The sequence below is a fragment of the Taeniopygia guttata genome, chromosome 3 (assembly GCF_048771995.1).
Source record: "Taeniopygia guttata chromosome 3, bTaeGut7.mat, whole genome shotgun sequence".
Taxonomy (NCBI): Eukaryota; Metazoa; Chordata; class Aves; order Passeriformes; family Estrildidae; genus Taeniopygia; species Taeniopygia guttata.
This window is the reverse complement of record NC_133027.1, coordinates 27,401,466-27,417,001: the sequence shown is the minus strand read 5'-3', so window position 1 is coordinate 27,417,001 and position 15,536 is coordinate 27,401,466. Positions and strand designations below refer to the sequence as shown.

General features: G+C 41.5%; 1 protein-coding gene across 18 annotated transcripts in view; it reads left to right on the top strand.

The window, feature by feature from the left end:
- The first annotated feature begins 2,198 nt into the window (after window positions 1-2,198).
- The window catches only part of KHDRBS2 (KH RNA binding domain containing, signal transduction associated 2), a 459,539-nt gene continuing 446,201 nt past the window's right edge, over window positions 2,199-15,536 (top strand). For all 18 annotated transcript variants that reach the window (XR_012054901.1, XR_012054900.1, XR_012054902.1 and 15 more), the window contains exon 1: window positions 2,199-2,456. Coding sequence is in view for 2 of the 18 variants with exons in the window: in XM_072926493.1 (XP_072782594.1) it covers window positions 2,366-2,456 (91 nt within the window). In the remaining 16 variants the exon portion in view is untranslated. The remainder of the gene's footprint in view (window positions 2,457-15,536) is intronic.

Sequence of the window (15,536 nt, the reverse complement as noted above, 5' to 3'; positions counted from 1 at the left end):
TGAGTTGAGATGACTTAGACATTTTTTGTTTACTTTTAAAATCAAAACACATTACTGTATGATCTGTTGGGGTAAAATCCTGAATAAATATAACCTAAAGTAAATGTATACTTAAAGCTAAACTCTAATTAAAATAAATTTTATTTACCCAAGCTGTAGACACTTTAATTGCATAATAGTTCTAATTCTGTCAGGCGTGGCCGTGGGAGCTGCAGCACGGCATTCCTCGACAGAGATCGCCCTTTCCACAGGACCTCCAGGCCCCCGCTGCGCCTCTCCAGCTGCGCACAGCAGGCACGGGCAGACGTTTTCGGCGCGGTCTGTGAGCGGCGGTGCCCGGCCGCTGATGCGCTGATCACACCCTCAGGGGAGAAGCTGTCTGGCAGCTCCAGCACGGCCACGCCGCCGATGCGGCACCGCTTTAGCGAGGCGTCTCCCCGGACCCAGAAGGGCCGAGGAGCCCGGGGAGCGCGGCGGAGCTCGGGGGAGGCACCGCCGGGGAGGGAAAGAGAGAGAGCCGGGCAGAGCCGCCTCCTCCCGGCTCCAGCACCGCGGACAGCGCCCGGCGAGCGGCGCGGGCGGGCGGGGTGGGGCCGCGCGGGCGGCGCGACTCACGGCGGGCACGGAGCCGCGGCCCCGCGCGGGGACACGGACACGGCAACACGCGCCGGGCCGCGGCCGCAGCACGCCGCTGCCAGGAGATCACCGGCGAGCACGGGCAGGGCGGCCCACGCAGCGACACCGGCGGCACAGGCACACTGAGACACGCGTGGACAAACGGGCACAGGGGCACGGACCCAGTGCGCGCTCTCGGGCACAGACACAACCGCCAGGCTCACAGAAAGCTCCGCAGCACAGCCTCTCCCGCGCAGCCCGCTCTCGCTCTCACACACACACACACACAGTTTCACACACACACACACACGCAATTTCACGCACGCACACACAGTTTCATAGACACACGCACAGTTTCACACAAGTGCACGCACACACACACACACACACAGAGTTTCACGCATACACACAGAATTTCACACAAAGACACACATAGTGTTTCACGCACACACGCAGTTTCACACAAACACACATATACAGTTTCACGCACACACGCAGTTTCACACAAACGCACACACACAGAGTTTCACGCACACACACGCAGTTTCACACAAACGCACACACACAGAGTTTCACGCACACACACAGAGTTTCACACAAACACACACACACACAGTTTCACACAACTGTTTCACACACCAACACGGACACGCGCCCGCGCTCCCACAGGCGCAACACCGGCACAGCCGCACACGGTCACGCGTGCGCGCACCGGCACCACGGGCGCCACTCACGGACATCACAGGTGCTCGCACCAGCGCTGACACAGGAACTGGCACACACAGCTGCACGCAGACAGACACACAGACACAGGCACACACACAGTGACAGACGCACAGACTGTGCTGGTTCCTGCCTGGACAGAGTTAGTTTTTGCCGTAGCCAGGAGGGGACATGGCCAGGACCCAGAGGCTGTTCCGCTATCACCTCGGGTCATTGCCGGCGAGGGACTTAAGGGGGATGGGAGTCTCTTCCTTAGAAAAGGGGTTCCTTCTGGTCCAGTAAGCGCGGGGTGGGTGCGGTGAGGTAACCTCGATTCTGAGCATTTTGCATGAGAACCACTTGTCTCTCTCGAACACTTTTATTTTTAGTATCATTGCTGTTACTCTTCATTTTCTTATCTCATTGCTGTTTCCAGTAAATTGTTCTTATTCCAACCGGTGATCTTTGCCTTCGATTCCTCCAATCCTTCTCCCTAGCCTGCCACGGGGAATGGGGAAAGGGTGGGGAGAGCGAGCTGCAGCGTGGTTTTAGTGGAAGCAGTAAATTGGGTAATTCCAGTCCTAAACCACAACACAGACACACAGACAGACACACAGACAGACACACAGGCGCGCGCGCGCACACACCTCCGCGCACGGCCGCCAGCCGCAGGCCCCCGCCTGGCGACAGCCAATGGCACGGCGAGTCTGCCCCCGGCGCGGTGTAGCCGCCAATGGGAGTGGCGGGGGCGGGGCCGGTCTGGCTCCGCCTCCCTACTTAAGGCCGCGGGTGGCCGCGGGCCGCTCAGTGGCGGGAGGAGGAGGCGCGGGGCTGAAGGCGCTCGAGCAGCGGCGCGCGGCGACCCGCGCACGTGCCCGCCCCCGCGCGGCGCGAGGGGAAGGCGGAGGCGGGGCCGGGGCAGCGCCCGCCGCGCGAGGGGCGGCGGCACCCGCGGGGCGGCCCCGGCGCGGCCACCGGCGAGCGGGCGGCCGAGGGCGCGGAGCGGCGAGCCGGCATCCCGCGCAGCCCGCCCGGCGTGCCCGCCGCGATGGAGCAGGACAAGTACCTGCCCGAGCTGATGGCCGAGAAGGACAGCCTGGATCCCTGCTTTGTTCACGCGATGCGCCTCCTGGAAGACGGTGAGGCTCCGCTCCGGGCTCCCCCGGCCGGGGCGCTCCTCGGGGTGGGCGCTCGGCGGCCCCGGCCGACTGACAGGGAGCGAACTCGGGTTTCCGGGCCGGTGGGCGGCGGGGCGGTCCGCGGCGGGACCCGGCCGCGCGTGGGCTCGGGGCGGCGGCGGTTCGGGGCTCGGGCGCCCGGAGCCGCCCCGGAGCCGCGCCGAGGGACCCGTCCGGCGGCAGCAGCGAGTGCCCCGCTCCCCGCCGCCCGCGCTCTCTCCCCGCCGTGCGCCGGCGTGCCGCGGCTGGGTCGCCTCTGCGGGAGGCGCTCCCCTGGTTCCCGGGCTCACTTACACAAAGACAGATGCTGGAGTCTCATTACATTCGTTATATCCTGTTTTCCACGCTGAAATAATAAGGTTTATATGGTGATACTATTATGCTGTTAATGCGGCGCTGTTTTAGTCGACTGCGCGAAGTCAGACATTGAGTTGATATGGCTTATCAATTTAATGACAGTTTCATCCAGGACATGATGATTTCCTCTTGGTTTTGTGCGGAGATCAGAATACACTGGTTATAACATTTGGTTTCTCAGTGTAGTTCGCCCTCCTTTCCTTGTTTTAGTTGGAGTAGAATTTTAGTTGGACCTCACCTAAAGGTTCTTTAAAAAGTTTATCATTTAGTCTCTCTTTTAATAATTGCTCAGTATAGTGGTTGCGTGAAGACCTCGTGGTATGGAGTTTTAACTTTTGCCAAAAGTGTAATCCATTAGGTTCCTCTTATACGTTTTTCTTCTTAGATATTTAATAGTCTTTATAAAATCCCTGTTAAACTTGGAACCTAATGTTGAAAAGAAGTAGTAAAGAATGATGCATAAATCAAGACAACCTATTAAGCTTTTAAAAGAGATTAAAGCAAAGAAATATATGGTCAGGCCCTTGAGAGTCACACATTCAAATAAACTCAGAGGTGGCAAATAATTTCCCAAGTTCTGTTTATGACTTAAAGAAAATCATAACTAATTCAGATTTACAATGCTAAGCAGTAAGTGTTTTTCCTCTGTCAGCAGTTTTTATATTGTCTTTCCTTAATGTATGTTTTATTGATTGTGAATGAAGATACTGAGTCCAGGTTTTGTTGGAGTGCTTCTGTTTGATAGCTTTGAAATTCATACTGAATTTCAGTATGAATACAGACCCATTCAGTACCCTTTTGTCATAGCTGCCTTGCTGCTAAAGAGGCAGCCATGCTGCTTTTTATAGTTGTTTTTCTAATAATCATACCATAAACTAAGTCCTTATTTCTTAGAGAAATGTATTTTTGGAACCTTGCAGTTCGGTCTTTTCCCAGAGGGGGGAAGTATCCTCTGAGAGTGTGCGTGTGTCTGGGAAAGGAGGAAGATGCAGGAAGGACAAACCGAAAGTAGGCAAATAAAAGTAAAATGAAAACAAATTGTTTTTTCTAGGTATCAAGTTCATGTAGAAGTTGCATTTTGAGCAACTGTGAGATTGAATAAATGAAGGATTTTCTCATTCCTTCTTAGCATAAGTAGGACTATGTATTATTTCACTGTTTTTTTTACAAGATGAAGGTGAGTTGTCTGAGAGAATGCTAATGTCAGATTCACACCAGGTACCTGGCATTATCCTTCAAAACACCATCTGTCAAGCTTTCTAGACATTTGTTTTAGAGTCTAACATATGATGACTGTTAAAACACTTAACCATGGTAAGAATGTTACTACTTAAGAAAATTAAAATTAATGCACTGGTTGCTGCTGGGCATAAATAGAAAGGAGATTTATAGAATGGGCAGAATTTTCTTTTTTGAGTGCCAGAAGAAAATGGGATCCTGGTGCAAGGATCTCTGTAGTAGTGAATAATTTCTAGGTTATATTAACGATGAAATATTTTTTCCAGACTCTGGATTTCTGTTCTTTAGAATGTAATGTGCAATCAGCTACATCCATAAAGATGCCAGCCAGGTGTTCTTTTTATGGTGTCCTAAGCATTTTTGATTGCCAGCACATTTTGTATCAAATGCATAAGTGTAGATTTGCTTTGGAGCTCAGAGCCTCAAGCATTCAGTCTGACTTGAAAGTGCTGTTTTGTTTCATATTGGCTGCTGAAACCCGAGGTTGAGAACAGTTGTGTTCCTGTGACAGACTGCAGAAGGACACACAAGCAATAAATATTCCAGAAAAATGCTTCTCATTTGCAAGAGTGGGTTTACTTGTAAAGATAAGACTGCCCATTTCCCCCCAATAATTTCTTTTGTTTGTTTGATTCTGTTGCATGGGTTTTCTTTGTTTGTGTGTTTTGGTGTACTTAACCAATATCAACACCAACATATTACTTATGTTTTCAATATGTAGGTCTAGGTCCTTCAGGTTGACCTGTTTCAGATGCATACTTCAATCAGTAGCTATTTATCCCTCACCATTAAGGGATGACTAGAAATCATTTATTTTAGTCCTTGCCTGGGTCTGGTATAATCCCCAGAAAAGGGACATTTCCTTTGGCAGACTATTTATATACATACCAAACAACATAAAGAAAGGTAAGGTCCTAATGAAGGTAGAAGGTACTAGTGCTATTTAAATACAAAGTGTGGAGACAAAACCCGATTTCTTTAAAAATCCCTGAGGGACTCTGTTGTGGATTCTATCACTGAATGGCCAATTGAGTGCCTTAATCAGAAGATACTTATTTCCCATGGGTCATAACCCGTTTCATGTAGAAGTAGATCCTACATGACTGTTGCACTATTAGAAATGGAAAAGTCATTGGTAAGTCATCTACTGGGAGGACTTGTGAGTGGCTAATGATATTTGCCTCACCCTAAGTTTTTTCAAACTTTTGCAAAATGCATTGAACATACTTATTCTGCAACTATAATCCATTCAGTAATGAAAATTAAATACCTTTTAATTGTAACAGGTAGTTGAACTCTAAAGAATAGGCTAATCTCCATCTATTGGAAAGGGCTTTTCTGTGTCAAGTGAACTGTTTTGTGTGCTAGGCTGTTATAAGAGCTGGAAGATTGTCCCTGTTTCATGTATAGTTTTAAACTATGCTGTTGTATACTTAATACCAGTAGTTATTTTCTCAGGTAAGATTGTTCTCCTTTTAGTTAGGATATGTACTGATAAATCTGTGACGTCAGGTAACACTTGGTTAGATAAAAAAATGTCAAAAGTCAAGAGCATGTTCTCAGGCAGTACCTTTTCTACCCAGCTTGTGCTTATACTGCAGCACACTCCAGAGCTCCCAGAAGAACTGAGAGCTGCTTTGTTCTAGTGCTGCTCCCTACCATCAAAGCTACCAGCTCCTTATATGTGTTATTTCTCCATGTTTGTAAATATTTATTGGTCTGTGTAAGATGTCTGTGATTATGAATATAAAAATAAGTGTGTTACTTCAGCTCTGAAGGTGTGGATGACGTAGAAAGATACAACCAACTGGAAGTGTTTGGTAGTTCCAGACTGGTTTTATATCCACATTCCATTTAACAGGCTAAAGTGTCACTAATTGTCTATGTAGTTTTTGAGGTCAAGCAAATTATATATGCGTGTGTATATATATATTTATGTGTGTGTGTCTATTTATATGTATGCAGCTGTGGAATATCTTGCATAGTGTGATCTTAAAACCAGCTCTGTGTTTTGTAATATAAACATAAAAGAAAAAGACCGATTGGAAAGAGCTGGCCAAAGTAAGAGCATCTCTCCCCATGGAAATATCAGCATTACTAGGGTAATGAGGTAGCTAATTTCTCTCTCTTATAATGACAGTGCAATTGACCTCAGAATTTCAGCTGGCATTCTGAAGGCAATGAGAATCAGGCCTTTAATCTTGAATTAAGTCCCTAGGTCATTCCATGTGGCATAGCAGAGTTCGTTAAATCTCCAAGTTGTGTAAATTAGATTAATATAGCTCAGCTATCATCCCCATGCAGGCTTCTTGTAGGATGGGACATGATTATTCAAAACATTAGCCTTTACACTGAGCATAAGTAGGTTCTCTCATACAAACTTGCAGTAGGACTTCTGGCTAGTACAAAACTGTTGACATAATGCAATTTATTTTGTCTTATATTCAGTATTTTAACTAATACACTGTCATAGGTGGGTTTGGGGTTTATTTGGCCTATTGGAGATAGGTGTTCTTTTCATATAAAGATGCAACTTTAGTTCATGGGTGTGTTTTTGTTAAAAACCTGGGATAATAATAAGGTTGTTACATGAAAATTATTTGTCTTGGAACTATAGAATATGACAATCATATCCTTAGCCCTAGATGTGAAAGGCTGTTGATCAAGCCTATGACCCGCTAAAACCAGGCTTCTGATTATTTTTAGTTTTTATCATTTTTTTCATTGAAAACTACTCGTGTAAATATGCTTGCAAATTTATGACTTCACTTGTCTCAACAAGCCTTTTGACTAAAATAAGATTAATGTAAAATGTAAACATAAATTCATACATTAATATTAATCTGTGAGCGGTCACTATTCTGCTTATTGTTTCTTTTATTCCTGATGTTTACATCACGTGAGAAGAAATCTGTATTCACAAAATAGTTGGTATTAATCATTGTTTGCTTTGCTGTCTCAAGACATGCACTGTAAATTCCCGGTAGTCAACCTGAGTTGACTCAGGAAACATGCTAATATTCAGAGTGTGTATTTTAGGTACCTTGGTTTCATTAGAAACTAGATTTGTATTGATCATTTGGAGCCTTTTCAATAGAAAGTGCAAACTCTAGATGAATACAAGATACTTGCAATCTCTATAAAGTAGTGATGTGCTAGGCATTACGGACTTGGTTCAAAGCTGACTAAAGTTAATGGGAATTTTTCTATTGTGTGTAGTGGGCTATCAGACACTCCTTGTAATACAAATACGATCTATTGACTGGTATAGCCAGTAGGACATGCTTTTGCCTTGTAGAATGTAATGCAGATGAATCCCAAGTGATAACCAGATTTATGAAAAATAAAATATTATAAAATGTTAGAATGAGTATAACAAAGCAAATGTTATGTTTGTATTGACTCCAGCTTCTTCGTCATAAAAGGCAGACTTGCTTCAGAGAGAGAAAAAAGAAATGATAGATGTGATTTAAAGAATAAAAATAATAAAATTCTTTCAGACATCTGAAGCCACTTAGGGCCATTTGATCTGTGATCTTAGAAAACATGTACTTTGAAACGCAGTAAATTGTTTTGCAAAGAGGCAACAATATGAGTGCAGTAATTGAAGGTTAGATTCTAATACCCTGGTTTAAATGAAAGGTACTTTGCTCTTTAAATAGTGTTTGACTCAGTAGAGTTGCTAAAGGTGTGATTTAGTGCAACTAGCAGAACTTAGTACCGACTGTTTAAGGGAATGTCAAAGTTATTTGCTGAGGTTTATCTGGATACCCAGAGCCTCATCAACAAAGTGCTAGTTTTTTGGCAACATGAATGTTTTCCTTGAAGGAGAAGAATATATTTTACTTGTCCTGGGAATTCTTTTAGTAAATTTTTGTCATATTTAGTCTCCTTGGTATATACATTCAGAGTGCAACTGCTGTAACTGTCCATCTCTCTTCCTCTATACCTCTAAGTAAGCATTTTAAAAGTCAAGAATTTGGAAAATTGTTAATATTTGTGGTTAGTACTGCAAGAAGACAGAATACCTGGATAGCTGAGTAGAACATTCCTGTCAACTGTTAACTTCCTAAGCACTGAACACCTGTGTAATGTGTAGAATAGAGTGGCCATTCCTAACCAGGAGGTGGCATGATTGGGCTCCACATGCCAAAATAGAGCTTCATATCCTGGCACCTTCTGGGAAAGGGCTCGTCGGGTCCAACAGACACATCAAATTCTTCTTCATTGGATGTATACTTTTCTCATGTAGGCAATATGCAGAAAATATATACTGACAATGAAATTCACTGGAGCATGCTGGGCTATTTAGTAGTCTATAAAATCTGATATGATCAGCAGTGACCTGTGCATGAATCTTCCAATAAAGGCTAAACATCTGCCTAACCCACCAAAGCAGTGCCATGGGAGTGAAACAGTTCCTCCATGACACGAGGACACAGGTTTCAGGCTCAAAGTATGAGATGTCTTGGGCCTTACTTTAGAAGGCGTAAATGTAGCTGCTTCTTAGTAGTTCTTCTCAAAGGTTTATTAAAATGGGAATACGTTACACCTTTCTGTGCCTTGTAGCTGTACTGTAGGCTGCAAATGCTGCTTTTATGAAATAGTTGTTTTCTGGATCAGCAGGGTCACTGCAGTCACCTGGTGCCTCAGTTCAGCATTAGAGTGCCTTTTCAAAAATAAGCTGTTTTTCACTGCTTCAGTTAAATCTCTTTTCTCTACTAAACTGCTGAATGTGGAGGAAAATTCAGTGTTGTCACAGCTGATCTTAGAATATACAAATTTTTTTAAAATATTTTGAGAATAAATAATAGGAAGAGTGTTTTCATCAGGGATTTGAAGTGTTAAGAAAGCATGCACAATAGGAAAAAAAAGTCAGTTTTGCAGGTGGACCCTGCTAAGCATTGTGAAGGTATGCATTCATCTTTTCTTCACCTTGCATTTTTCAGTCCTTGGATGGGTATCAGTGCACTATATCAGAATAAGCAAGGAAGCAGACAGTTTTTAAAATCAAGTGTGTAAAGTATAGAACTTTACTCATGCTGCAGTTTAATCTTTGGCTGTATACGCAAATAACATTTTGCAGTCTGACCAGAAAAATGGAAAACCTTAATACTCCTGTTAAGATCTGATGTACATAGTACATGGAGTCTTGACTTGTCCTACATATCTTCAGTGAATACATTCTAAAACTCGCATCTGTAAGATGTAGACTGATGCTGAATTTCATTCTAATCTTTGAGATCGCTATGTGAAAAGAGCTTCATAAGAAATGTGTAGTATTCTTACTACTTTTGGTGCAAAATTACTGTTTTTTAAATCTTCAGGCAGAAATAATCGTGGTTATTACAGTCCTCTGTAAATCCTGTCATATTTTAATTAGAATCCTGCTGGAAATTAGTACAGCTATTTCCTTATCCTAAAAAGGGCTGAAACTAATAAAAACTAAGAAATACTTAAGACTTTCAGCAGACTAAAAACCTCTAACTCCCCCACTTCCCTCAAAAAAACCCCTCCTGAAATAATGTCTGCCTGTTCTTGACTTCAGAACCTTTGCTGTTGAAAGGGAATTTTTTAGTTTGAATTCTGAAAAAATTATCAAGTGAAACTTCTAATAATGCTAATATGGCAATATTGAAGATAAATCACACTTAAATTGAGATGGTACAAAGTTTTGATGGTCATATATGGCTGCATATGATATAACCAGAGACATCTTAAAATCGTCAAATGCTCTGCTTGCACTGGGCATTCCTGTTTATTGTTCTTGGGTTAGCATGAGGCAAAGGCTGAAAGACACAGAACAGGTCACTGCTGTTTTAGAATTTCTCTGCACCTGCTGAAGTCTCATCAGTTATTCTAGCATCTATCCCTTGTTGTAAGGGTTACACTGACAGATGTAGAAAAAAAAGTCAAAAACTTTTGATTCATAAAATACTTTAAATTCTGGTAATCAGTGTAACTATTAGAAAAAATAATAGTGTGTGCTAGTCTGTAAAAGATTTATCAAAACCTGCATTCTTCCTATTTGCTCTGCTTTGGATCTGGAACAGAATGTTTATTTGTTTTGTAGTAGAAGCATTTTTGCTTTGCTAACTGGTAAACACAGGTGTGTCTTCAGCAAAAGCAGGGATCGAAGCCCCTGGTTCATAATCAGTCAGCTTCCAAATAGCAGCGCTGCAAATCAAGAAAAAAATTTTCCTAAGAGGTTTGAGCACTGGAGAAAGAAAACAAATCTCCAAGTTCAATGTTCCAAGTGTTCCTTGGGATTTAAGTGTATGTTTCAAAGCTCTCTTTTAAATACTTGAAGTTAGAGAACTTGCCATGAACTCAGGGACCATGTGCGTACGTTTTAAAATGGCTTTTCAGTATTGAAAAATTGAGTAAACTTACCTGTCACAGTGTAAATTTTTGTCTCTGTGTTTCTGCTAATGAATGCTCATATTGCCAATTTTTCTGAATATTTCTAAGCAGACTTGTTTGTTGCATTTTGTCTTTTTTGAGATTGTGGAAAGAACCTTTTGGTGTTGTCAGGGGTTGCTCTGAAGTCAGAATGTGACCTCTAGCTGGGGAAGGAGTGAAACATTGTTCTTCCTAAATAGAACTACACTGATCTGCTGCAGCTATGGAGCTGTTTTCCTGACTTTCCCATTTTAATTTAAACTGATTTTTCTCCAGTTCTCCTGAAAGGAGCAACACCAAATTTAAGTGACTTACTGTCCCTTATTTTGTTGTTTGAAGGGCAAATTAAGGACTAATGAAATAAATTCCAGGAGACGTTTCTCCTTCCTGTCTTCAGATAACTCAAGAAAACAGAGAGTTAGTTTTGGTAAATGATGCTTATTATCCTTGTGTCTCCATAGGGCATTAGAGCTGTCTAATAGCTTTAACTTTTGCAGGAGTACAGATTTGCAATTATGTCACTAATACTTGTATGCAAAGTAGTAGGATTTAGCTCTAGTAAAATTTGAAATAACATCATTCTCATACTTGTAAATCTAGGTAAATAAATGAATTATATCAATTTACTACTATGCTCAAAAGCCATTGGTGGGTAATGTGCCACGCCCAGTTCTTACATTGCATGTACTCCTTTTCCTGATCCTACACTCCTATTTAAAAAGATAATTCTGTCTTTGTAAATGCCGTATTGCAGAATGACCTGATTATCTTTGATTTGTTAGGGGCTGTCCACATGCTGTTGATGCTGTTACAGGAGTGATTGGTTTGTTCTTGCTGCAAATGGTTTAGTGTGGACACCAACAGATCAGGTTGTGCATAAGTCTGTGAAGAAGGGTTTTACTCATCAATGTCAAAGGGGTCCGAGGTCAGCAATGAATGTGGGAAAACAGGTGTTCATGTTACCTATTTTGTTGCTCTTCTTTTTCTGAAGACCAAACTGTGAGGTAGCCTGGAAACACAGTAGTTTATGTTGAGTTGTGCATGACAGAAAGATGTTCATGCAGTACCAGCTTGTTAGAATACACAAACCATCTGTTCAGCACAAAAAGTCTCTGGCTGCTCTGAAGTGTATGAATAATCTGGAATGATATGTCAGATGCAAGGGGGAAGAGAGGACTAAAGTTTTGGTAGAAATATTTTGATTTAATGATTTTTTTAAGGAATATTTGTACTGTAAGCTATCCAAGTCCTTCTTGTAGTGGAAGTGGGAGATGTTTTCAGCATAAAGTGGAAATAGAGCGGGTTGGTTTTGACACAAAGCAGGAACTCGATGTGATTCTGCATCCATCTAAGGACTGTAGATGTCCTGATTTGGAGACAAATAGAAAATAATTAGAAGCTGCTATGAATTGTAAATATTACTAACATGGAAGATCTCATTTGCTATTTAATATAAAACTGGGACAATCACTGTAACATAGACTGTTGTGTTTATTTACTGGGTAACTTAGCACATATATATGGATGGCAGACACCTACGGGATTCATCTGAACACATGAAATACAACAGTATCAATACGATGTAATTCTTAACAGAAGCTTTTCAGAAAGAATTGAATTTTATTTTATTTTTTAAAATAAACCAATAGCATTTTCAAATGCTTATTATACTACTTTTATCTATCCGTTTTATCTGAATAAAACGTAAAGGTTCCAGAAGTCCTCCCTTAATGTTCACTATTTTATGTTTCATGGATGTGTGAATGAGAAGAAGTAAATTAGGGACTTGGGGCAAGTTTTTTCTTTTTGCTAATAGATTGAAAATGATACATTTTTTCAGTGCATTCCAAAAATACATTCTTGACTCCTAATTCTATTGCACAGATGGCTTTTGGGGTTTCTGCCAACACGTACAGACAGAGGACAACATCAAAACCTTTTCCAAAGCTTTAAAAATAATATTAATAGTGTTATCCTATCCCTATGTTGGAAAACTCTTCTATTATGGTTTATATCTTAAAAAGTTTTGCTAAGTAACACAATACTGGTTAGTAAAAGCAAGTTCTCTTAACTCTGAATCTGCTGAAAGTATCTGCATTGTATTGCTCCTGCCTTCGCCTTCACTTTGTACATGATGCTGCTATTGATATCAAAGTGATTTCAGATTTTGAAAGACTAGAGTGTTTTTTAGCTGATCACTTGCCAAGACATGAAGTTTTGGATACTTTTTTAACACCATCTTTGTTCATTAATTCAGAATTGGAGGGTTTAATTTCAATGTGGCCCTGTGTTTGTCCTAGGAGCTTTCAGTCCAGATGGCAACTCACTCTGTTTCTTTCCATTGGATAAGTGAGTGAATTAAAGTAAAACTGTCTCATAATCTGTGAGACATCTCTATTACCTATAGTAGTCTATAGGGTGCTTTTTCATCTGGCTGACAAAAGGCCCTCAGGAATTTTGTCCCTCATTTGAATACTGAGTAGTATAAAGGCTGTAAGTTTGTGACCTTTGAATTCTATAACTTCCCCATCTCTCATGATTTAAATGCTTATAGCCTGAGGTACATGGACTGGGAAGGGATGTTTGGTCCAGAGGCAAGTCTCAGTACTGCTGACATAATGATCTTACTGTAAGAGTTATTCTGAAAGAAAAATAGTACCACTTTACAGTAACAACTTATTGGAGACCTTTAAAAAGGAGTTTTCAGGTGCCAGCTAATCTCAGCTATCATAACATTATTGCTATCACTTTAAGAAAAATACTTGACAGCTGCAGGGGAAAAAAGTCAAGTCTTTGATGTCCATTTGTGTTCATTCCTAAAGGGATATCTTTCAGCTGTTTACTACAACTTTACAAGCATCCAGTCATTAGTTCAAAGTTAATTTTGAGATTGTTCTCATGTGCCTGAATTGAGGTATAACTCATGTTGAAGTCCATTATTTCTGTGTGGAGCTTTAGAAATAACCCCATGGTGTTGGTAAATTGCATGAACATCAGACTGAGGGATGATGCCGCACATACATGCCTTTTTGAGATAATCTGGGAAGACGTGTTTGAGGAAAAATCACTGCTAGTAAAAGTTTTCTTTAGAGGCTGAAATTAATAATTTCCTTGGTTGTTGGTATTGCTTCATGTGAAGTGGTTGAATATCCCATGCCCACTGACTATCTTTTCTGGATGCCATCTATTCCATGGTTCCTCACTCAGTGGTCCTGTTGGGTACAAAAGTCCTCTAGCACTTTTTTCCCAGGAACTGGATGTGTAGAAGCCTGTTGCTTAAGCTTCATAGTGGACCAGGAGGTGGGGGCAAGGGAGGTCATAATATCTACTACTTTATATGTACAGGTGCATAATAAGTCACTCAGTCTTTTGCACCCTGTAGTGAGGATATTGCACCTGGAAGTTCTTAATTAATATTCACTTTCTTTTTATTGTGTTTTTTCATAATTCTTTTGGTTTCGCTTTTGTGATTGTCCTATGTCATGGGGTGCCATTGTCTTACTTGAATTTCAGGCTATAGGAGGTAGGTGTGAGGTGCTACGTCAGTATATGGTGGTAGTACGTAATAATGTTTTTACCTTTTGTTGTTTGTTAGGAAATTGACCACTGCAAAACACAGTTGCCCATAAATGCCATCATTGAACATTGGATTCTGTCCTGGAGATGCCTCCTACCCAAGTGTCACTACTCATATTATCTACTCATTCCAAGTTTCAGTTTGGTTGGTCTCTAGCTTGTGGAGATATCCATGAGTGAGCTTTCCTCTGCCATCTCTAATAGGCTTGTTTGCTTTGGTAACCCTTGGTCTTTTCCAGTTAAGTTTTGAACCTATGATTTCTCCATCCTTTCTCTCAGTTAATTTATTTAGAAATTCTTGATTTTTTTCTTCAAGTTTACCAACCAATAACCCATGCATCCTGGCCTAGATAGGAAGGCCTTCCTGCCCTCACAACAGGGTCTAGACTGCACTGTTCTTTTTTTTGCAAAATAATCTAGTTGTTCTCAATGTACCTCTTAAAACAACAGTAACATCTTCTAGGCATTTTTTGTTTCTTAAATAGCAAGCTGCCTCTGCCCCCTTCTGATTTTATTCTAGTTTTTGTGTACTCTCACATGCTATTCTGATTTCAACAGATGTCAAACACGTTAAGTTGTAAAACATGTCTTATTCATTCTTTTCATCGTCTTCCCTGTATTTCCAGGCGTGAGGTAATGATAACCACTTGCATGCTTATCAAATGCACTTTTTAAAAAACAGCATCTTGTGTTTTTTCAAGTTAAACACACACTGATATATTTGAGTTATTAACTTACACGGTTGCAGCAAAGAAAATGATAATGGGATTTGAAGGACAGTTGGAAAAGAAGGGAGAATGCTGGCCTGGATATTATTCGTTTGTTTTTTAGGAAACAAAAATCTTTGAGTAGAGGAAACCAGCATGTGTCCAAGGCACCAGAGTTTAGTTGAATGGATTCCCGGGAGAGCAAGTAAGTCCATGTGAATTGAATTGTGTGAATGAGCACTATTTAAAGAAAAAATCCACAGAACCTTAAACCTCCTAATTGGTCATTGCCTGAGTTGTCACTAAACAGCTACTAAAAGTTGGGATGATAGAGGAGACAATGTGAGAGAGATAGGAGACAAGCTAGAGAATTAAGCTTGAAATAACTGGAAGAGAAGCTAGAGTAAGAGACAAGCATGAAGGAAATAAAAACAGTGCAGCATGTAGCTGGAATAAATTACAAGAGAAAAAGTGAGAACAGGTGAGAAAGTTGAGGAACAGGGAAGAAGGGATCCTCATATGGCTGTTTGCAATCATAAAAGGCTACAAAAGATTTTGCAGCAGCAAAGTCTAAGGGCAAAACCAGCGTTTCAGTAAGATCACAGAAGCAAAAAGGTGGTTTCATGGTTATTGTAGTGTAATGCATTGGAAATTACAAGAAGGAAGGGACTCACATGGGAGCAGTTTATAAGAGCTAGAGCCTAGGGGAAGAAGCTCACTTTAGGAAAGTTTGTGGAGGGCTGTCTCTCATGGGAGGGGC